This window comes from Schistocerca americana, chromosome 3 (assembly GCF_021461395.2).
Source record: "Schistocerca americana isolate TAMUIC-IGC-003095 chromosome 3, iqSchAmer2.1, whole genome shotgun sequence".
In the NCBI taxonomy this organism is placed as follows: domain Eukaryota; kingdom Metazoa; phylum Arthropoda; class Insecta; order Orthoptera; family Acrididae; genus Schistocerca; species Schistocerca americana.
The window spans coordinates 742,756,216-742,781,594 of NC_060121.1; the positions used below are offsets into that span (position 1 = coordinate 742,756,216).

General features: G+C 44.4%; 1 protein-coding gene across 1 annotated transcript in view; it reads right to left on the reverse strand.

Annotated features, from left to right (window-relative positions):
• The window catches only part of LOC124606358 (octopamine receptor-like), a 67,600-nt gene extending 53,222 nt beyond the window's left edge, over positions 1 to 14,378 (reverse strand). Inside the window, exons 1-2 of the mRNA XM_047138340.1 lie at positions 14,373 to 14,378; positions 14,112 to 14,256 (exon numbers count right to left, since the gene is read on the reverse strand). Of these exons, the coding sequence (XP_046994296.1) occupies positions 14,112 to 14,256; positions 14,373 to 14,378 (151 nt within the window). The remainder of the gene's footprint in view (positions 1 to 14,111; positions 14,257 to 14,372) is intronic.
• Positions 14,379 to 25,379: the final 11,001 nt, after the last annotated feature.

Sequence of the window (25,379 nt, forward strand, 5' to 3'; positions counted from 1 at the left end):
GTTGCCTCCACAGGAATTTCTAGCCAGGCTACGTAGAGCATGGAAGTAATTCTCAACTCAGTTACCACACGTAGCTGAACCTACAGAGAGAAGCTTTCCATTGTTCCACCATGTGTCAACCCTAAATGAGTACTGGTGGAGCAATGTTTCATGTGCGAATTCGATTCCCAATAGCGGGCATGAACCCCCGATATCAGTGCTTTACAGTACACTTCCACTCGGTGAAATACGAAACTGTACTGAAATGGATAGGGGCACTACACAGGGAATAATTGTTTATTTTGGATCTGGGGAATGCTTACATTATGATGTCACTGGAAGACTTATAGGGATGTCAGAGGGAATTTATTTCGATATGCCCGACTAGAATGATTCAAACTGGCGGGCTGGCATCCGCAACACAATTATTGTTTTGGGAAAATCCGAAGCAGCCCAATGTCTTTGGAATGGTTAACCCCGCATCCTCATTTCCGTTTCTTCACCGGGAATAGTTGTCATAACTTTCTACGTAAACAGGGAACCTAAGGTTATGATTAGAATGGTATTGCAGAGCAGCGGAGTATTGATAAATATTATAACTGGTGACATGGCAAGCATGACATTTCTTCTCCCAGCTACGATCTCCACTACAACTACAGTTACATGGACGCAAGCTATGTTGTATTGACCGGAGAAACCGCTAGAGGTGCTGCCAACACAACACCTAGTCTTCCTGAATAAAAACTTAAGTGCGATGATATTATATTCGCTAGATGAACTTGTAGCGACACAAGGAGGATGAATTACAGCAGAGCAAATGCTCCAGAACGTGCAGGAATATCGTAATAGACAACGTCACAGCTCATCGACTGTAAATGTTACATCTTTCAGTGCCTTAGAGATTGTGAGGGCGATATGTGTAACCTGCTTTTCTTTACACCAAGATCTGTATACCGCTCACAGTCACCTTAAAATACCCGTTGACTGGTTTGTTAATGGAGCTAATGATTAATAGGTGATCTTCTCTTCAACTAACAATCAAACTGGTAAATGTAAGATTGTGATAGCGTGTAAGTAATCACTTCAATGAAATTCAAGAGGATTGATCTCATGCAATGAATACAGATTGCAATGTTGTAATATTAACCATAGTCAAGTGATTCATCTCTGTCATTGTGGAAGGATGAATAAATTGTACAGTATGTAATTATTAAAAAAAAAATGGCTCTGAGCACTATGGGACTTAACTTCCGAGGTCATCAGTCCCCTAGAACTTAACTACTTAACTAACCTAAGGACATCACACACATCCATGCCCGAGGCAGGATTCGAACCTGTGACCGTAACGGTTGCGCGGTTCCAGACTGTAACGCCTAGAACCGCTCGGCCACGCCGGTCGGCCATGTAATTATTGATCATATATATATATATATATATATATATATATATATATATCAGATGGATAACGTTACAAAGGTGATTGAGCAGAGTGTCATGCCAGATCTATCGTAAGAGTAAATATTCAGTTCCCGCCGCAGCAGAAAAGACCGTCTGAAAAGCAATATTGAGAAACCTTGAGGTTACCAAGATAGCTGACAAACGGGAAAACCAGGATGCTTGGTGTTATTGCTACCTCGTATTACCAGAACAAAAGTGCGTGCCCGGCATAAATACTACTCCCACCCAGGTGGATTTCTGCTCAGCTGCAGCGTCATTTCGAGAGAGGAGGCTTATGTCAGTTGACCCTTTACTCACCTATTCGCCATCAAACTCCCCTGGAGCACTAAATCCTGTTTGAGAGGCTTAGCTGCTGTGAACTGCAACACTGCTATCAAGTTAACACTGATGGGGTACTATGGCCTGACCAGGAGTATCTATGAGAGACCATCATCCATCATCTTGAGGATGAGCCAATATTGCGTCTCACCCTGGTTCCTGCAGCAGACACCGGGGCTACCAGCCACTAACTGGAGGACAAAGCCTTCCTCTATATAGCTCCACGCACGCCAAGCAAGATGGGAAGGCGCCTCTCCAGGGCGTTAATTTTCGATGCCAATCAGAACTCTCTGGAGACCAGTTAGAAGAGTTGTCAACAACCGTAGTATGCTAGCTGTGTTGCTGGCGCTACCGCGGTGGTCGTCCTCCGATAACGTAGTAGTCTGCTACGAGAGCCATCATTGCCAGTCCGAGACTGCAAAGCGAGCACGCGTCAGCAACCGTTGGTCTGGCATGTGCTCCACCAGCGCGCTAAGGCTGCCGGCATCCTAGTAAAACAACTCTGCTCTTGTGATTAATAAGTATATAACTGACACTAACGTTCTCTTAATGCATTCGTGTGTCCAACAGGACAAAAATCAGTGATTCTGGCACAAAAGTTGAATGATTTCCACACAAAATTTACTGATTTCAAATCAAAACTTATTTCTGCATGTACCAAAATATCTCCCTTAGCAATCGTTAGTCACAGGATGACAGCATATACACTACTGGGCATTAAAATTGCTACACCAAGACGAAATGCAGATGATAAACGGGTATTCATTGGACAGATATATTATACTAGAACTGATATGTGTTTACATTTTCACGCAATGTGGGTGCATAGATCTTGAGAAATCAGTACCCAGAACAACCACCTCTGGCCGTAATAACGGCCTTGATACGCTTGGGCATTGAGTCAAACAGAGCTTGGATGGCGTGTACAGGTACAGCTGCCCATGCAGCTTCAACACGATACCACAGTTCATCAAGAGTAGTGACTGGCGAAATGTGACGAGCCAGTTGCTCGGCCACCATTGACCAGACGTTTTCAACTCGTGAGAGATCTGGAGAATGTGTTGGCCAGAGCAGCAGTCGAACATTTTCTGTATCCAGAAAGGCCCGTACAGGACCTGCAACATTCGGTCGTGCATTATCCTGATGAAATGTGGGGTTTCGCAGGGATCGAATGAAGAGTAGAGCCACGGGTCGTAACACATCTGAAATGTAACGTCCATTGTTCAATGTGCCGTCAATGCGAACAAGAGGTGACCGAGACGTGTAACCAATGGCACCCCTTACCATCACGCCGGGTGATACGCCAGTATGGCGAAGACGAATACACGCTTCAAATGTGCGTTCACCGCGATGTTGCCAAACACGGATGCGACTATCGTGATGCTGTAAACAGAACCTGGATTCATCCGAAAAGTGACGTTTTGCCATTCGTGCACCCAGGTTCGTCGCAGAGTACGCCATCGCAGGCGCTCCTGTCTGTGATGCAGCGTCAAAGGGAAACCGCAACCATGGTCTCCGAGCTGATAGTCCATGCTGCTGCAAACGTCGTCGAACTGTTCGTGCAGATGGTTGTTGTCTTGCAAACGTCTCCATCTCTTGACTCAGGCTGCACGATCCGTTACAGCCATACGGATAAAATGCCTGTCATCTCGACTGCTAGTGATATGACGCCGTTGTGACCCAGCACGGCGTTCCGTATTACCCTCCTGAACCCACCGATTCGATATTCTGTTAACAGTCATTGGATCCCGACCAACGCGAGCAGCAGTTTCGCGATACGATAAACCACAATTGCGATAGGCTACAATCCGACCTTTATCAAAATGGGATACGTGATGTTACGTATTTCTCCTCCTTACGCGAGGCATCACAACAACGTTTCACCAAGCAATTCCGGTCAACTGCTGTTTGTATATGAGAAATCGGTTGGAAACTTTCCTCATGTGAGCACGTTGCAGGTGTCGCCACCGGCGCCAACCTTGTGTGAATGCTTTGAAAAGCTAATCATTTGCATATCACAGCATCTTCTCCCTGTCGGTTAAATTTCGCGTCTGGAGCACGTCATCTTCGTGGTGTAGCAATTTTAATGGCCAGTAGTGTATAATGAATTGACTGTGAGAGAAGTAAATTTCTATATTCGTACTTTGATGATTCGAAAAATATACAGTGAACATGTGTACACTCACAGCTTCATATGTCTCCACAGGAATTCCGTTGGAGTGATCCAGAGCTGCAGGTACGCAAACTTGTCACCGTGTTCGGCGATGCTTTGCGGCCGGTGCTTGCCAGCTGAAAAATCTAACAGGCCTGTCGCGACCGCATCCGCATCCCTGAATAGCACTAATGGAAAGGCCAAGCGGTGCGGTGCATCATTCAATGTTAGTAATAAAAATTCCCCAGTACGGTGTAAACATAATTGTCAACCATTAATTTCGCTGGGTGGACCTACAAATATCTCTTGTATCACCATCAAATGGTGAGGGAGCGCCCTCATGTGTTTTGTGTGCACCCTAACGTCATAAAGGCAATCATTTTGGATTCTGGCAACATAGGTCTGGCCAGAAATATGGGAGCTCACACTTCTAAGATAATTCTTATTTATTCCTCAGACTCAGTTGCACACTTTTAATTGCATGGCCGGCTTCGATCTCTATCGATCTTCTTCGTATCTAAAAGAAAGTAAACTACATGAATACCAGCTAATATTTTACAATACGTAGATAAGAACTGTACATAAAAGTAGAATTTACGTAAGTCGTTGCGTCAGCAACCCGTCTTGTCTGTGTCAGAATCTGTACTCTGAGTAATGTGTTTCGCAAGTGTAGTTAGTGTTTCAAATTGATATCTGGTGGAGATAGAGAAGAGGGAAAGAGGAAAAGGGAAGGGGGTGGGGGAAGGGACAAAATGGAGCGACGTTTATTGGGGGTGGGGAAAGGAAGCAAGGAGTGAGAGTGGTCTGTCTGTCATGAGTTTAACAAGAGGGGTGTTACGCTAAAATTATAAAAGTGATAATTAAATAAAATTTCTTGTTAAAATATTAATAATGTAAAACAATGGGTGTGTAAACCGTAAATTGCACAAAATAATAGAATTATATCTGGAATGACAGATTTTGAGAGGGGGGAAGAAGGCATGGACGTGTGTAGGAGGGAAATTGGTAAGGGTTTTATGGGATTAGGGAAAGAGGATCTTGCAGTAAAATTTCGGAAAATCAATTACGTAAAAGATTTCCTTAAGAATGTTAAATGTATGGGCCAATGAATATACACAACTCTGAGAGGCATAAAACGGTAAATCATTAAAGTGGAAATACAGTGACTAACACTGAATTAATGCAATAGAGTATTGAAAGTCTTAAACATTTTAGTTATTTCATTTGTATGTGGAAGGGGGGAGGTGGATGTGGCAACGATGCAGGCTGGCCTTGTGTCCCCAACCAATAACACAACACAAGCAATATTTCCCATATAAGCCAACTGAACTCAAGGGCGGGGGGTGGACAGGATGCCTGTGGAGATGGGGCAGGGGTATAGACCTGGCAATAATGCATAAATGTCTCCTATCGGCAAAACCACTCATTTTTATCTCCGTCTTCCCTCCCCCCCCAATTTCCTATTTATTTTATTCCCGATTGCCTTACATTGCTGAATCGTATATCTGCCTTTCTTGAATAGTGGCTGTCTTATGCTGAAAACCACGCTTTCTTCTTTCGTCCATTGATTGAAGTATTTCTTTCGTTATCCGGGTTTCTTCACAATTACCTTTGCGTTTGTCTGTTAAGCTCGTATTATTGTCCTTTAGAGAGAGATGTCCGCCAGCCGGAATGGCCGAGCGGTTCTAGGCGCTACAGTCTGGAACCGCGTGACCGCTACGGTCGCAGGTTCGAATCCTGCCTCGGCATGGGTGTTTGTAATGTCCTTAGGTTAGTTAGGTTTAAGTAGTTATAAGTGCTAGGGGAGTGATGACCTCAGAAGTTAAGTCCCATAGTGCTCAGAGCCAGTTTTGAGAGATGTCCATTCTTCTTCAACTGTACCACTACTGTTAACGCAGCACCTATGGCCGTAAAGTACTTCTGTGTTTCACTTCTTTACGCTGATGCTTCGGATGATTTTCTTAAGCTTAAGTCTGCTCTTCATCATCAGTAAATTGTGATCTGCCGCGCGGAGCGGCCGCGCGGTTAGTGGCGCCAGGTCACTAACTGTGCGGCCTCTAACGACGGAGTTTCGAGTCCTCTCTCGGGCGTGGGTGTGTGTGTCTGTATGTTCTTAGCACAAGTTACACACACGCACACACAAATTGTGATCTGAAGTGATCTGAATTTGTGTCAGTAATTGAGTAGACTTTAAAATCCACTGTTTAATTCCAGAACCGCTATATCGCGACAATGTAACCCATTCGGAATCTTCTCGTGGCCTTAGGCTGTATACTTATTTCTTTTGAGATTGTCGAACGTTATATTCGCTATTAAGAGCTAAAATTTATTACAGATCGCAATTAATCTTTCTTCTCTTTCATTCCAACGACAGAGCTCATAGTCTCTAGGAACCCTGTCTCGTATTCCCTTCCCCTCTACAGTCCGCGATCATCAAAATATTTTCAAGCCCATTTACATTCTATATTACCCATTCAAAGTGCTCATATACTTTCTCTTTGTCTTCATCTGACTGTGACATCGGCATGCGTGCCTGAATAATTGTTGTTGCGATTAGTATGCTGTAAATTCATATGATGAAAGTCGTCATCCTGAACAGTTTACGGTGACTGACTTTCCTTTCCATGACATCTTTTTCTACTGGTACTCAAATGGTCCTACTTTACTCTGCCCAGAAATCTTTATCTTCTTTCCATTTGGCATCACTGACTTCCAATATCCGTGTAAAGCCTCTGAATTTCCCTTTTTGAAATGTCGTAGTTTCTCTATCACTTTCAGATTTCTGACCTCCTACTCGTAGTATATTATCCTCTCCCCGGATATTCAATCTTTGTCTTGTTGCTACTTCCCCCATGGCAGACTTTTCTCGAAGATCAGGAAGAAGGCAATAGAGAGAGCGTCATGAAATTATTTCAGTTACAAGACACATATTTTGTGTGCTTAATACTGTGGTTTCCATTGCCTGCTGCAACCTCATGCCGTTGATCGTTGCTGATTCTTTCGGCTTTCATGAGTATTTTTCCATCCCAAGGGCAGGAAGGTTCCGCCGAGCTCTTTCCTCTCGTTCGCCTTCTTTGAAAAGGCCATTTGCAGAACGACAGTGACTACGTGTACGGCAAGTCTTCTGGCACCACTGCCGATGGTTTTGATCAGAAGTTAAGCGGTGGGTGTGATCGAACATAGGACACACGATTTTTCGATTAGTTGCCAAAGACGCTATCCGTAGAGCACAGAGTATAATTTTGTATGTTTTCTAGAAATCTACTTGGTAAATTTCCAATGCTGATAAAATATTCTCTCGATTGAGTAAAAGCAGTGATCTGTAAATCGCTTCTCTTGTGGATGAGTTATGTTTCTTTAAGATTCTGCGAATTACTCCCAGACTGGCATCTGATTTTCCTAATATGTAGGATGATTCTAAGGGTACGCAACTTTAGAGGGCCCGCTACGACGATAAAATATTGTAGAAACGTTTGTAAGGACTTGAGGAAGGGAAATAACGAGTAATTCATTGAAACACATTTTAATTCCCACATAGGAAGTTAACAATTATTAGTTGCTTACGGCTCCGGACTAACGAAAAGCCGCTGATGACCGCGCAGTTAAGCGCCCCACAAACCAAACAAACTAAGGACAAGAGCCGGCACGAAGATGAACAACGGAAGAGCAGAGGGGGCTGTGAGACGACGTCAGCCAATACCCCACTGACAAGGACCGCAACAAGACAGGAGCGGCCTCTAGCCGAAGAGAATACGAACCTCGCTCCTGCCAGCCTCGGCCGGACAGTAGTGGTGAAGACAGTGGAAGACGGACACTAGTGGAGCTGTTATTAGTGAACCTTGTACATTGCTTGTATGGACATTGTATATAGAGGACACTGACTGTTTGCATGTCGCCAATCGTTTGCGACACATTCTTGTAAACCAAAGTTGAGTGCTGTCTATCTACTTTATAGTAGCAAAAACCATTAATGTGATCTGCTTGAATTGTTGTATAGCTATCCGAGGAAGCAGCATCATTTAGGTGCCCTATAAGGGATGAGTGGGCAGGACCCCACACTTACTATGTATCCTACCCAGGTTACAGGCGTTGTTCAATGTGACGAACATCTGCATCCACGACAGCCTGAAACCGCACTACAGATTGTTGTACTGTTGCGTAATACAACGGTGGGCCATGGAATATTCAGCTTTCATGACGCATTTCGTGGACTGCTTGAAGACCGCACATTGAGGCATACCTTTCTCAGCCCTAGGAACGGTAACTTCTTCACCAATTTGTGGCGCAGTTGACTTTTGCCTGTCTCAGGAGTAATCCCAAAATCGCCATTTACTTCTAACTTCGGAATCAGTTTTTTCTTTTTTTTTAAATTTTATTTGGCCTTCAGCAGTATAACACTACTTAGCCACCGAATCATGTTAAACACCGTTGTGGAAAGAGCACCGCTCCGTAATCCTGCAATTCGTCGGTACTTGCGAAGAGCAGCAGCACTCTTCCTGCTGTTTTGATAAAACAGCTTTCGAGTTTAGCTGTTCTCTCCTGTCCCAGACCCATGACGAATGTCTGCAACTGTAATGCACACTTACGTTTGTGTCTGAATCCTACGTCTCCGCCTAACGGCAAATCATGACACTAACATTACTAACAACTCAAATCTTGCAGCACACAGTCCGGACAACATCCCCATCAAGTTGAATACCCGTACGGTAAATTGTTTTGCATCTACTTACATTGGCTCATATAGCGGAAGTTTAATTATAACTACCCTGCATATTTTATGCGGTGATTCTACTTTAGCCACTTACTCCCGTGTATTTTATGGGAGTCGCTCTTTCAAGTAATTTCTCACCAATAGTGTAGTCGAACAGTAATAGCTCTCTTCGTCTGTTTATACCCAATACATTACGTTATCTACGTCTAGCGAAAACTGTAGCCCCTGCACAAATTGTCGAATTTCTACAGCTCTTTCTTGATTTCTCTACGTATGTCTGACGCTACAACCATCCTATAGACAACTAAATCGTGTGCGAATGTCGCCTTGGAGCTTCCAACGTTATCCACTACATCACCGATATAAACTGTAAACAGTAACGGCCCTGTACACTCCCTTCTTCCACTAATTTTGTTGCGTTAAGAAGGACGTTTTGATTTCTGTCTATAAGGAGGTTCTGAATCCAGTCGCTAATTGGGACCGATACTGGCTGAGTTCGCATTTTGTTCGCTGAATGTCCTTTGATAATCGTCTTCTATTCAGAGATGCTGGCCACCTTTTTGTACAGTCAATGTGCTTAAGAGACAACAGTCTATGTCTGTTGCCTAACTTTACCCGCCTGACCTCGTTTCGATGCGCAGCTGCTGTTTGTAAATGAGGTCCTTCCGTACTGGACCCATCTCGGCAGGTAATGGGGTGTCTGCCCACACTATGAGGTGTGAGATGCCATTGCGATCAATAGCAGCTGACGCTCTATCCGCGTTGTTCCAATAGCTTCGCAGGACATCAGCGCCAAATAGCTAAGGGAGGGGGCCACGCTGGCACCTAACATTCTTGATACATTTCTACACTGTCCTCTTGTAGAGGAAGCAACTTCATTACCGCCGCAGAAATTGGTATAATATCTACTGCGCACTCCTTCGGAAGACTACAATGAAACGAGTCTACCACCAGTACATATATTTAGTACGCTTTTTCTCACACTTATGTCTCATTTTCACATTTAGTTAAAGTAACATATATATCTTAGTCCTTCGATCGCAGATCCGAGATTGGTCTACCAACAGAATGGTAATCAAATGAATGAGAACGAACTAAAGTTAAACAATGTACGACACGGAGCGTGGAATACTACAAATAAGAGTGTGATAGATAAGCTAGAAAATCTATGAAGGAAAAGGCAAAGGCTGAAACTAAAATTAGTAGAGCGAAGTAAACTGAAATGGAAATAAGATACAGATAATTGTTCAGACGAATGTAAGTAGCATCAAAAGCAATCCAACATAGAATAACAATGTCTTCAGCGGATCTCATCACTAACATCCATTCACTCTGAAATTTAATCCCACTTTTGAGGCTTCCTTTTATTTCCATCACTGCCCCATAGATACGCAGATTCCAAAGTAATGGAGAAATACTGCTTTCCTGTCGTAAACCCTTCCCCCACCACCCTTTTCTCTTTAATCCGCGCAGGTGTTCTCCCATTCCTATCTCTCTTTTCTGGCATATATGTGCGTACTGTGTACTAAGTTTAGATAAGTAAATCCAAGATGTTTAAAGTCTCGCTTCCATTATAAAGGGTAACATTAGGACCTAATTGATTATCTAACAGATCCTCAAATTACCCTTCCGTTCTTTAGCACTTTATTCTACAGCTAAGATGTAGGAGATACCAAGGTCAGTTTGCAATAATTCTGGCCCTTATATACATTTGCCACTTTAAGATTGTGTGGAAGACAGTCTTGCAAACATCGAATGGTATGTGTTGGGACTGATAGATTCTATAAACTAATTTCAATTGTTTGGTTGCCAATTACTACAACAATTTTTAGAAATTCCACACGAGTATCATCTATGTTTCCCGTCTCATTTAAATAAAACATTACCACAACTGACAAACTCTGATTACCAGGTGAAGTCAATATATCTTCGGAATCGACAACCATTTCTTCTTTTGTCACTGCACCAAGCAGCTCCCCCTCCTCGTAGAAGTGCTCAGTGGAATCTTCAACCTATGCGCTTTCTCCTCTTCTTTTAATTATAGAATTCCTCATCGACTTTTTATGTTGACACCTTTGGTTTCCATTTCACTTAAACTTATTTTGACTGTTCAATACGCTGAATCCGACCTTCCGATGTTCATTTCTTTTTCGATTTCTTCAAATTTTTGATGTAGACAATTCACCTCAGTTCTCCAGCGCTTTTTATTGATTTCGTTTCTAAATGTCGTATATTGCTTTCTAGCCCTGAACATATTTTCTATTTCCTTTCCTTGTCGATAATTTAAGCACTTATTCTGTTACTCACGATCTTTCAATTTAGTTGATTTAACTGTACATATACTACGATTAAAGTTTCGAGCGAAGTGTACCCATTGCGGTATTCACTACTGAGAAATTCGGAACCTTAGGGACGTTAGAAAGCACCTCATTACCAATACTCATCTCACTTCGATGTATGTAGATTTTCATGACGTTTCCTTAAACTTTTCATCATTTTCTAAGCATTGTCTGTGTCTACATATACTAGGTGCACCTTCAACTATTTCGTCTTATTTGATTTCGGAATCTTTGTCTGACCATTATTTCTTCCTTATTTACTCGTCTTTTGTAATTATATCCGGACCCCTTCTGGATTTTGATGTATTAGCTGTTACTAGAAGATATTCACTAATAATTTCCAGGATCTTATTTTTCTCTCATTCGTAATGTCGAGTTAACATACCTTTGTTACTCCGCTTGTTGTTCATTCTCAAACAGGTCCGATCACTCATCACTATTAGATTTTCATCTTCCTTTATATACCTAATTACCTAATAAAATCCTTATACACTTGTATTGGTACGTAGGAAACGCCAAGAATAACCGCTGTAAGCGCCCGCAAAAGATGTATTTTGCTACGTCGGAAGGCGAGAACAAATGATAAAGACCTCATTCAATTTTTTGTCGCCCTATGTCTTGAGTTCTCGGGGAGAGAGGACCTATCAAGATACGAGATGCGTATAGTACCTTTCACGATATCTGAATAATAATTTTTCTCAGTGCAAAAATATGTGTCCTTTTTATTTTCTTCCGCGCACCACGAAAAGGACATGTCACCTCCTGCTGCCTGCAAAAAAGGTGAAGAAGTGCGATAAATGAAAATTACATTACCATTACCGACACGGTCACGAAGAATACGTTTTGCGGTGTCGGAAGAAGAAGCACCTAAATGGAGTTTGTGGATGTCTACTACAAGGAGGTAAGTTCACATTAAAATTGAGTCAAAGGAGACAAAATATACAAATCTAGAATTTGGGCATCAATTGAAAAGAATTTATTTCTATTAATCTCTTTATTTATGTACCCTTTCTTCTTCTTCTTATATATATATATATATATATATATATATATATATATATATATATATATATGTGTGTGTGTGTGCATAAGTATCACTTCCTCCAAACCACGCAATTGTATCCCATTTCTACCCATAAGCCTGAAATGTGCCTGCAATCTTCCTCCGTAATGGTGCAAAAGTGAGGCGCCCTACGATGTCGCCGTCAGGTTCGGCGACGCTTCTGGCAGGAAGGTGTCGACACACGCAAAAAAGTGGTCAGAGCTTGGAAGTGCGTGTGTGGTGTAACATGGGTTAATGATGCCACGTTGGCACCAAATTTAACCACACTTGTGTCCCTCGCCTTGGTGGACATGGGAGGTTTGTTTCATGTGACAGCTCTACGATGGATGTTAGAATAACGACACCCCGCCTTGAGATCACACGGTTTCCTTATGGGTGTTGAAGGAAACATTTCAGACACAACTACCGCTCAGAATCAATTCAAAAAGCTCTCAGGAGATGCCAAAAAGAGCATCAACGAAACCAGGCATTCCCTCGTCGAGTTGACGCCCACAAATTTTGCTGTCGAAAACGACAGTTCGCTGTGTGATGAGCAACAGGACGAGGTTCTTGACAACGTTAGACAATGCTGACATCCTCCCCCCCCCCCCTCCTAGCCGCGGATCCCGGATGATATGTCCCTACTCTTCCGACATGGTGGGGCTGGAACCCCACTGAACGGGATCAGATCCATTTGGAGTGTAGTACAACTTCAATTATTGCTCTGGTACACAGCGTGGTACCACTGGGGACCGATGAAAAGAGTTCAGCGAAATTTGAATGTGATCCGAATCAGCAAACGGTGTTTGTGCTTTTTCAACACTCCTGTTTCGCACCCTCCTGTGGCATCCGGCAACACCATCGGTGCTACCCAAGCATCTTTCTTGAATGCGTTAAAATGTACGTATCAAAAACTTCAGTAGTGATGACGAAGGGGAGAAATGCCTTCGGGTACCCATTCAGATAAGACGTGCAGCAGAGCCGCTTTAGTGCAAGCCCTTCTTCACTCCTTAGGTGATGTTGCCTGCCCTCAGTTGCTAGAGCAGCAGCAAGGCACACCTCGCAGCTGAAAAGGTATCGAAGTCTCTGACAGGCACATGTTTAATGACTTCAACAAAGGTGCTTGGGTGGCACCGAGGGTGTTGCCAAACTGGGATGTCGTAGAGCGACCCTTTGCTGTTTTACTCACTCGCATGTCAGTATTGCATCCCAGTGTGGCCACGTCGTAGCAGGGTGCGTAGCAGCAAGGCTGAAAAAGTATAAATATTCTTTGCTGCTTTGGATAACCTTTAATTTTCATTGAATGGTTTTGAAAGGTCCGTAGTGGTTCCACCTTGCATATCAGACTACAAATCGCATTGCGGACTGTCGTTTCCGACCGTGAAATGGATGGGCATAAACATCTGGTTCCACTGACGCCCCGCCATTAATGCTACTTCCTGGAGCCTTTTCGTGTCGATTCTGAGCGTCAGTGTGTCTGAAGTGGTTTCCTCGGCCATAACAGCGTAATTTCTACGCTGTGTGTCACAGTTCTGACTTCTATCGCAAAGGCGTGAGATGAAGGGGTGAAATGTGGGAAAAAGGTGTGAGACGATCTTCTCATTGTCCCACTGTGCGAAATGTTCACGATGACGTCGGTTAGAATTGTGGTGAAATTTGGTGTCAATGTGACATCGTTAACCCATCTTAAACCTCACATGTGGTTCTGAGTTGCCCTATTTTTTCGACTGTGTCGACGCCTTGGTGTCTGAAGCATGTTCGCTCTCGAGGGTGACGTCGCATGCAGCCATGCTTTTGCGATAATACAGAAGAAGGTGGTAGGTAGTGTTTATCCAAATTTCAGACCCTTACGTAACAATCGAGACAATTACGGGCTTTCGAAAAAGTGATGCATTTTTGTAGTGTTTAATGTCTCTCTCACTCATTTGGAAATCTAGATTAATTCTTTGAAGTGACAGAGGCAGCCCTTGAACGGATTAAATATATGTGCAATAGTTTGCAGATCTTGTCGTTTAGTTACATTTATTTTGTACAGTTACGAAATTCATACATGTAAGCTGCACACGCCAAAAAAATAAATACTACGCTGGGAACGCTGGAGGCTGCGCTTACCCATGACGTGGTAAGCGACGGCGAGCGGCATGACGAAGAGGCCGACGAGCCAGTCAGCGACGGCCAGCGACATGACGAAGCAGTTGGTGACGGTGCGCAGCCGGCGCGTCGTCACCACGGCCGCGATGATCAGCGTGTTTCCGGCCTGCGAATGCAAAGCAGAAAGCACACCGTTTACACGCGCGCACATCACAGGCAGCGATTCACAGTGACTCACGTGTCCACCTAACCCAAGTACTCTGCCTCTGAAATAGTTTATACACCCATGCTCGAAAATTAAGGATAACTGCAGAATGTGGTGCAACACAACGTGGCACTACACAAAACTGGCGCTAATAGCATAGGCACATAGGGAACACACACGACACATATCTGCAAGTCCACGGTATTGGTGATAAGTTGAGGAAACCGTCCCGACACAAATGTGCTACAAAACGCCACTGTTTCCTGCTCATGTACCCCGACATCAATACGGGATATGATCACGGAGAACACGTACAGAGGCTGCACAACTGGTTGGCATACTCTGGATCCGGTGGTCGAGCAGCTGCTGGGGTATAGCCTCTCATTCTTGCACCAGTGCCTGTCGGAGCTCCTGAAGTGTCCTAGGGGTGTGAAGACGTGCAGCGATACGTCGACCGAGAGCATTCCAGACGTGCTCGGTGGGGTTTAGGTCTGGAGAACAGGCAGGCCACTCCATTCGCCTGATATCTTCTGTTTCAAGATACTCCTCCACGGTGGCAGCCCGGTCGGGCCGTGTGTTATCATCCATCAGGAGGAAGGTGGGACCCACTGAAGCGCTGAAAAGGCGGACATACTGGTGCAAAATGACGTCCCGATACACCTTACCTGTTACAGTTCCTCTGTCAAAGACATGCAGGGGTGTACGTGCACAAATCATACCCCAACCCACTCCGTCAAATCACGACCTCCATACAGGTCCCTTTCAACGAGATTAAGGGATGGTATCTGGTTCCTGGTTCACGCCAGATGAAAACCCGGCGAGAATCGCTGTTCAGACTATACCTGGACTCGTCCGTGAACACAACCTGGGACCATTGTTCCAATGACCATGTGCTGTGTTCATGACACCAGGCTTTACTGGCTCTCCTGTGACCAGCGGTCAGTGGAATGTACCTTTCAGGCCTCCGGGTGAATAAACCATGTCTGTTCAGTCGTCTGTAGACTATGTATCTGAAGACAACTGTTCCAGTGGCTGCGGTAAGGTCTCAGGCAAGGTTACCTGCAGTACTCCGTGGCCGTCAGCGGGCACTGATGGCGAGATATAGGTCTTCTTGCGGTGTTGTAACTGTGGACGTGCCGTACTTTACCGCCTGGACACGTTTCCTGTCTGCTGGAATCGTTGCCATAATCTTGAGATCAACTTTGTGGTACACGGAGGGCCCGTGCTACTACCTGCTGTGTTTGACCAGCCTCCAGTTGCCCTATTATTCCACCCTCATAACGTCATCAATATGAGTTCTTTGAGCCATTTTCAACACACAGTCACCATTAGCACGTCTAAAAACGTCTGCACACTTACTCACTGCACCGTACTCTGACATGCACCAACACACCTCCGAGTACTGTATGTGGAGTGCTGCCACCGCCACCGTGCGACGACCGCAGGTCAAATGCACCGCATGGTCATACCCCGAGGTGATTTAAACCCGCAAACCGCCCACCAGAGCGATGTTTCACCATGTATCAGCATTATTCTTAATTTATGAGCATGAATGTAGAATAATGTTTTGCAATGCTCGTACAGAATGAGCTGTCCAGGGATGGCTCACGGTGCAACCTTGCACCATAACTTCTTCCAGTACCTATCTACTACTTTCCTGATTTCGTTGCACACGAAAGGCAACGTAAGTAAGGTCGGTCCTGAACTCAGATTTAACCCTGGCGGTATCACGGGGAGGGGAGGGAGGAGACGAGGATACATTATGTCCACCTTTTGAAAACAATGTAATATGGTCAGTTACTTTGTATTTCAAAACCGTGAACACGATATTTATACCTGTATTATTAGCCCTTCTGCCAGGCTCCATAAACGATTTAAATTTTTCAATTAAACTCTACACCAAAATTGAAGTCTCGTGGTAGATGTCACTTTCCTGAAAGTCCTATTCAACTTTTCCAGGTTCAGAACCTTACTCACACAGTATCTCTTTAAACTGCATGTTGAGAGTAAAAGCCAACAACAGTGAACGACATTAGCGATTGTAATATTTTGTTGTGTTGTTACTGAATGTGCCTTGATACTGTAAAGAGTGTGTTCAAAGGTATTTTCAGTTTATGGATCCCACTTACAAATCGATACCTCTTAAAAATATATTGTTAACACAATTCACCACCAATTAAAGAATTTCATTTTTTAATTTCTTTTAGTGTGGGCATAAAGTAAACCCCCCGCCCAATCTTAGTAACACACTTTATGGAAAATGTGTTACTCTACAGAAAGTTTCGAAACAACATACGCTCCGACGTAAAACAGAAATTTTGACTCTCGAAAGTCTTCCCTGGGCCTTAGGTAACCCATTTCACCGCAAAATACTGTCTTAGAGGAGTGCTAGTCACGCAAGATGTGCAGGACAACTTCAGTGATGTTTCGAAGGTATGAGACGTCGTAGTTGGAGATCTCAGTCAGTAGGAGTGTTGCTCGGCGGAAGGCAAGGATCCTGGTCCGAATTACGGTCCGGCACACAGTTTAAATCTACCAGAAATATTCTAAGAAGCGGACACGACAGCATAGCGAAAGATATACAGGGTGTTACAAAAAGGTACGGCCAAACTTTCAGGAAACATTCCTCACACACAAAGAAAGAAAATATGTTATGTGGACATGTGTCCGGAAACGCTTGCTTGCCATGTTAGAGCTCATTTTATTACTTCTCTTCAAATCACATTAATCGTGGAATGGAAAGACACAGCAACAGAACGTACCAACGTGACTTCAAACACTTTGTTACAGGAAATGTTCAAAATGTCTTACGTTAGCGAGGATACATGCATCCACCCTCCGTCGGATGGAATCCCTGATGCGCTGATGCAGTCCTGGAGACCGGCGTATTGTATCACAGCCGTCCACAATACGAGCACGAAGAGTCTCTACATTTGGTACCGGGGTTGGGAAGACAACAGCTTTCAAATGCCCCCATAAATGAAAGTCAAGCGGGTTGAGGTCAGGAGAGCGTGGAGGCCATGGAATTGGTCAGCCTCTACCAATCCATCGGTCACCGAATCTGTTGTTGAGAAGCGTACGAACACTTCGACTGAAATGTGCAGGAGCTCCATCGTGCATGAACCACATATTGTGTCGTACTTGTAAAGGCACATGTTCTAGCAGCACGGGTAGAGTATCCCGTATGAAATCATGATAACGTGCTCCACTGAGCGTAGGTGGACGAAACTAAAATGAGCTCTAACATGGAAATTAAGCGTTTCCGGACACATGTCCACATAACATCTTTTCTTTATTTGTGTGTCAGAATGTTTCCTGAAAGTTTGGCCGTACCTTTTTGTAACACCCTGTAGTATGGGATTTTGACCAGTCTCAGAATTGAGGGAATGGTTCAACAATTCTGAGAATTCAGAATGAAAGTAAATAAATGATAAGAATCGCTGAAGACACCGATATTCTGAGTGAAAGTAGAGAAGAACTGCGGGAAGTGTTGAATGGAATGAACAGTGTAATGAGTATAGAAATGCATTGTGAGGAAATCGAAGCAGAAATGAAGTAGGCAAAAAAAAAAAAAAAAAAAAGGATTTGGGGATTACGAAGTATATTGAACCGTGGATTTAGGATTTAATTTCAAAGAATATTCTTAAAATTTTATTTTATTTACCAGCGATTCATCAAGAACATTAACACATTTAATCACACTATGTGAGCGTGGAAGTAGTTGCCAGGGAGTAACTGATGAAACCATAATCAAATTGCTTTTAACAAATGGGAATTTTGTTCCTAAAAGCATTTTTTTTAAAAAAAGGAACAGATTTAAAATTATAAGCAGAAAGCACCCTCTAAATATCAAATTACAATTTATTCAGAGGCATAAAGAAACAAATTTTTGAGTGAATGAGCTTTCGGGCTGAGAACCTTGCCGCTCCCTTTTGACACGGCCGTAGTCATGACCGTTCACAACAACCTCTGAAAGACTACACTGGTGCAAATCTGCAACACACCAGATTACTTTAAAATAAAAGTTTAAACAGTTCACACAAGCACCCAAACTATGCACCCCGTAGGAGGGATGGAAATGGCACAAAACACTAAAATTAAAAGATTAACTTGCTACCGAAGGTTCAACTTGATTTTAACTTCTAAGAAAAGTCTTACGTTGGAAGGGTGGCAACTTTATAACTAAAATGACCATTTAAATAAAAGCCCACGAAATGCAATCTTATATAAAATTATAAAAGGTTGGCCAAACGAGTTAACATGCTCTACAGTACACATATACCGCCTCTCAAGATGATAGGCAAGATAAAAACATATTTCAGGAATTAGGCCGTTACACTCCAAGCAATGAATTCGTTAACACACCGAATCCGACAAACAGGACAGAGGCAGCTACTAACGTACGGCAGATTGATAGGAAGATTACCGAACAACCCAAATGCAGGTTGCTCTAACCCGCCCCTACTCCACAAGGGAAAAACGGACCACCCAATTCATAAATAACCACCTTCCCGTGGGTGGGCAACCGGAGAAGAATGGTGGGACGACTCCAAAACAAAGCGACTGGTGACCTCACCAAGAAAACAAGTACAATTTAACAAGTAAATGAAACAACATATGACCAATCACTTAACTTCGAATAAACTGCGATTTCTGGAGAACACCTGGCGCAGGACCCCCAACTCGCTCTCCCGAACCGTCCGCTGCCAGCCGCTTCGACGGACGCAGGAAGGCGCGCCGATCTCCCGTCTCACGGCGCCGCAGCTCGCACCGGCCAGACCGATGTCGTGGGTTGACTCCTTTTGCCCTCGTGTCGGCCACGAAGCCACTACTCCTCGCTATACGGCGCGGCCCACTGGACTCACGTGGCGACCTCACATGCGCCGACTCTCAAGGCGGACAAGTCATCTTGTGTCTCAGTGCGCGACCGACCAACCGATCGATCCAACCGCCAATGACCATTGCCTGAGCAACTCGAGCAGACTGGCGGCCTAATGCGCAGACTCAGATGCAGGAAGTATGCCCCGACCGGGCGACCACTCACTGAGTTCTCTTAGTGGCGGAGTGGAAAGACTGTCATTTTGCCAGCTTACAAGTTGATCCGAACGACAGACAGACACTACCTGCCTAACAAATTCGGACGAGAGACAGACTAGCAATCTGGGGACGAGAGACTGACCCCAGACTGACTCCAGACTCACCCAGACTCATAGTGCCCCTTAAATGCACGTGAACAGGCAACCTTTCCCCTTTCTCACCAGAGGGAGACACCAAAGCTGCGATTGCCACAGCGGCGCCACCGCCAGAAACGGAGGGCGACTGCTTCACACTACGCACTCTTGAAAACAGCAATTTTTACCACGGCTCATATATAAAATTCAGAAATTATGATATCTTGGAGGCACAATAACACGACATGGACGAAGCAAGGAGTATATAGACAGCAGAATAGCATAGGCAAAGAGGGCACTATGGTACGACAAGTCTACTATCAAACAAACATTGTAATTTGAGGATAAAGTTTATGAGAATGTATGTTTGGAGCACAACATGGTACGGTAGTAAGTCGTAGACGTGGGAAAATCAGAAAAGAAGAAAATCGAAACGTCTGAGATTTAGTGCTATAGAAGGATATTTAAAATTCGGCAGACTGTTAGACAGGGAATGAGACGATTCTCTGCAAAATCGCCGAGGAGAGGAACATATGGTAAACACTGTGAAGAATAACGTACATGTGTTAAGACATCAGTGATTAGCTTCCTTGGTACTAGAGGGAATGATACATAGTAAACACTGTTGGACAAGACAGAGACTGGAATAGGAATACGTCCAGCAAATAACTTATTGCGTAGAGTGCAAGTGGTATTGTGGCATTGTTCTACATGTCTTGTCTGGAAATTACCTTAAGCAGATAGAGAACCAACTCGAGGGGGTAGCGTCTTAGACCTCCAGGCAACAAACAGACCTGAACTTATCGAATCAGTTAAGGTAGAGGAAGATATCAATGATCATAAGGTTCTGACGGCATCTATGTCGACGGGTCCTAAAAGGTATATTAAGAAAAGTAGGAAGCTATATTTGTTCAGCGAGGGTGACAGGATACAAATTTCAGAATACCTCAGCAGTCAGAATCAAATATTCGGTGATGAGTACGAACATGTGGAGAACAAATGGAAAAGAATTCATAGGCATCGTTCAATATGCCCTGCATAAGTATGTTCCGAGTACTATTTTAAGGGATGGAAAAGACCCACATTTACATCTACATCTACAGCCATACTCTGCAAACCACCTGACGGTGTGTGGCGGAGGGTACCTTGAGTACCTCTATCTGTTCTTCCTTCTATTCTAGTCTCGTATTGTTCGTGGAAAGAAAGATTGTCGGTATGCCTCTGTGTGGGCTCTAATCTCTATGATTTTATCTCTTCGCGAGATATGCTTAGGAGGGAGCAATATAGTGCTTGACTCCTCGGTGAAGTTATGTTCTCGAAACTTCAACAAAAGCCCGTACCGAGCTACTGACCGTGTCTCTAGCAGAGTCTTCCACTGGAGTTTATCTATCATCTCCGTAACGCTTTAGCGTTTTCTAAATGATTCTGTAACGAAACGCGCTGCTCCCCGTTGGATCTTCTCTATCTCTTCTATCAACCCTATCTGGTACGGATACCAAAGCGGTGACCAGTATTCAAGCAGGGGGCGAACATGTGTACTGTAACCTACTTCCTTTATTATCGGACTACACCTCCTTAGGATTCTTCCAGTGAATCTCAGTTTGGCATCTGCTTTACCGATGATTAATTTTATATGGTCATTCCATTTTAAATCCTAATGCCTACTCCCAGATAATTTATGGAATTAACTGCTTCCAGTTACTGACCTGCTATATTGTAACTAAATGATAAAAGATCTTTCTTTCTGTGTATTCGCAGCACATTACACTAGTCTACATTGAGATTAAATTGCCATTCCCTGCACCATGCGTCAATTCGTTGCAGATCCTCCAGCATTTCAGTACAATTTTCCATTGTTACAACCTCTTCATATACTACAGAATCATCCGCAAAAAGTCTCTGTGAACTTCTGATGTTATCCGCAACGTAATTTATATATATATATATATATATATATATATATATATATATATATATAGGGTGATTCAAAAAGAATACCACAACTTTAGGAATTTAAAACTCTAGAACGACAAAAGGCAGAGCTAAGCACTATCTGTCGGCGAATTAAGGGAGCTATAAAGTTTCATTTAGTTGTACATTTGTTCGCTTGAGGCGCTGTTGACTAGGCGTCAGCGTCAGTTGATACTAAGATGGCGACCGCTCAACAGAAAGCTTTTTGCGTTATTGAGTACGGCAGAAGTGAATCGACGACAGTTGTTCAGCGTGCATTTCGAACGAAGTATGGTGTTAAACCTCCTGATAGGTGGTGTATTAAACGTTGGTATAAACAGTTTACAGAGAATGGGTGTTTGTGCAAAGGGAAAAGTTCTGGACGGCCGAGAACGAGTGATGAAAATGTAGCACGCATCCGGCAAGCATTTGTTCGCAGCCCAGGAAAATCGACTCGCAGAGCTAGCAGAGAGCTGCAAATTCCACAATCAACTGTATGGAGGGTCCTACGAAAAAGGTTAGTTATGAAACCTTATCGTCTGAAATTGGTTCAAAAATGGTTCAAATGGCTCTGAGCACTATGGGACTTAACATCTATGGTCATCAGTCCCCTAGAACTTAGAACTACTTAAACCTAACTAACCTAAGGACAGCACACAACACCCAGCCATCACGAGGCAGAGAAAATCCCTGACCCCGCCGGGAATCGAACCCGGGAACCCGGGCGTGGGAAGCGAGAACGCTACCGCACGACCACGAGCTGCGGGCTCTGAAATTGGTTCAAGCACTGTCTGCAGCTGATAAGATTAAAAGAATCGATTTCTGTGATTTTATCCTTGCTCAAATGGAAACAGATGAATCAGCTCGAACAAGAAGCACAACAATTCATATTTCAGCAGGATGGAGCGCCACCACATTGGCACTTATCTGTCCGTAACTACCTGAACGTCAACTACCCGCGGCGATGGATCGGCCGCCAGGCAGCCCGTGACAGAGCACTTCATCACTGGCCTCCAAGAAGCTCTGATCTTACCCCCTGCGATTTTTTCTTATGGGGGTATGTTAAGGATATGGTGTTTCGGCCACCTCTCCCAGCCACCATCGATGATTTGAAACGAGAAATAACAGCAGCTATCCAAACTGTTACGCCTGATATGCTACAGAGCGTGTGGAACGAGTTGGAGTATCGGGTTGATATTGCTCGTGTGTCTGGAGGGGGCCATATTGAACATCTCTGAACTTGTTTTTGAGTGAAAAAAACCTTTTTAAACACTCTTTGTAATGATGTATAACAGAAGGTTATATTATGTTTCTTTCATTAAATACACATTTTTAAAGTTGTGGTATTCTTTTTGAATCACCCTGTATATATATATATACACTCCTGGAAATGGAAAAAAGAACACATTGACACCGGTGTGTCAGACCCACCATACTTGCTCCGGACACTGCGAGAGGGCTGTACAAGCAATGATCACACGCACGGCACAGCGGACACACCAGGAACCGCGGTGTTGGCCGTCGAATGGCGCTAGCTGCGCAGCATTTGTGCACCGCCGCCGTCAGTGTCAGCCAGTTTGCCATGGCATACGGAGCTCCATCGCAGTCTTTAACACTGGTAGCATGCCGCAACAGCGTGGACGTGAACCGTATGTGCAGTTGACGGACTTTGAGCGAGGGCGTATAGTGGGCATGCGGGAGGCCGGGTGGACGTACCGCCGAATTGCTCAACACGTGGGGCGTGAGGTCTCCACAGTACATCGATGTTGTCGCCAGTGGTCGGCGGAAGGTGCAAGTGCCCGTCGACCTGGGACCGGACCGCAGCGACGCACGGATGCACGCCAAGACCGTAGGATCCTACGCAGTGCCGTAGGGGACCGCACCGCCACTTCCCAGCAAATTAGGGACACTGTTGCTCCTGGGGTATCGGCGAGGACCATTCGCAACCGTCTCCATGAAGCTGGGCTACGGTCCCGCACACCATTAGGCCGTCTTCCGCTCACGCCCCAACATCGTGCAGCCCGCCTCCAGTGGTGTCGCGACAGGCGTGAATGGAGGGACGAATGGAGACGTGTCGTCTTCAGCGATGAGAGTCGCTTCTGCCTTGGTGCCAATGATGGTCGTATGCGTGTTTGGCGCCGTGCAGGTGAGCGCCACAATCAGGACTGCATACGACCGAGGCACACAGGGCCAACACCCGGCATCATGGTGTGGGGAGCGATCTCCTACACTGGCCGTACACCACTGGTGATCGTCGAGGGGACACTGAATAGTGCACGGTACATCCAAACCGTCATCGAACCCATCGTTCTACCATTCCTAGACCGGCAAGTGAACTTGCTGTTCCAACAGGACAATGCACGTCCGCATGTATCCCGTGCCACCCAACGTGCTCTAGAAGGTGTAAGTCAACTACCCTGGCCAGCAAGATCTCCGGATCTGTCCCCCATTGAGCATGTTTGGGACTGGATGAAGCGTCGTCTCACGCGGTCTGCACGTCCAGCACGAACGCTGGTCCAACTGAGGCGCCAGGTGGAAATGGCATGGCAAGCCGTTCCACAGGACTACATCCAGCATCTCTACGATCGTCTCCATGGGAGAATAGCAGCCTGGATTGCTGCGAAAGGTGGATATACACTGTACTAGTGCCGACATTGTGCATGCTCTGTTGCCTGTGTCTATGTGCCTGTGGTTCTGTCAGTGTGATCATGTGATGTATCTGACCCCAGGAATGTGTGAATAAAGTTTCCCCTTCCTGGGACAATGAATTCACGGTGTTCTTATTTCAATTTCCAGGAGTATATATATTGTGAATAGTAATGGTCCTACGACCCTCCCCTGCGGCACACCTGAAATCCCTCTTACTTCGGAAGACTTCTCTCCGTTGAGAATGGTTTAATAGCTATGTTAGAAAAGCGCTACGTAAACAAAGAGCACTTCATATCATTTTTAAGAGAAGTAAAAACCTAGCTAACAAACAAAAGCTGAACGAAGCGAAAATGAGTGTAAGGAGATCAATGAGAGATGCGTTCAATGATTTTGAAAGTAAGACGTTGTCAACCGACCTGAGAAAAAACCGTATGAGATTTTGGTCGCATGTAAAATCAGTAAGGGTGTCAAAATCATGTATTCATTCTCTCAGCGACCAAACCGGCACCGAAACTGAAGATAACAGAGAAAAGGCCTAAATACTGAATTCGGTCTTCCGGAGTTGTTTCGCCGCGAAAGTTCGTAACACTGTCCTTCCCTTAAATCGTCGTGCGAACGTCGAAATGGCAAATATTGACGTAACCGGTCGCGATATTGAAAAGCACCTACAATCGCTTAGTAGTGGAAAGGATTCAGGACTAGATGAGATACCTATAAGATTGTACAAAGATTATGCGAAAGAACTTGCTCCGCTTCTGGCAGTAATTTGTCGTAGATGGCTTGAGCAACAAAAGGCACTTGATCGGAAAAAGCGCAGGTCAGTCCCGTTTTTATGAAAGGCCGTAAGACAGATCCACACAATTATAGACTTATATCGTTGACGCAAAACTGTTGTAGAATTATGGAACATGTTTTATGCTCAAGAATTATTACGTTTTTTGGAAAATGGTCATCTCCTCTATAAAAATCAACAAGCATTCCGCAAACAGAGATCCTGCGAGACCCAGCTCGCTCTGTTCCTCCATGAGATGCACAGTGCAGTGGACAACGGCGCTCAGGCTGATGCCGTGTTCCTTGACTTTAGTAAGGCGTTTTACACCGTCCAGCATTGCCGTTTGATGAAAAAATGCGAGCTTAGGAGTATCGGAATAAACTTGCGATTGGGTTCAAGACTTTCTTGCAGACAGAACTCAATACGTCCCTCTTAACGGAATAAAATGGACAGAGATAAAAGTGTCATCCTGAGTATCCCAGAGAAGTGTGGTAGAACCGTTGCTGCTTACAAAATATACAATATGATCTAATAGAAAGCTT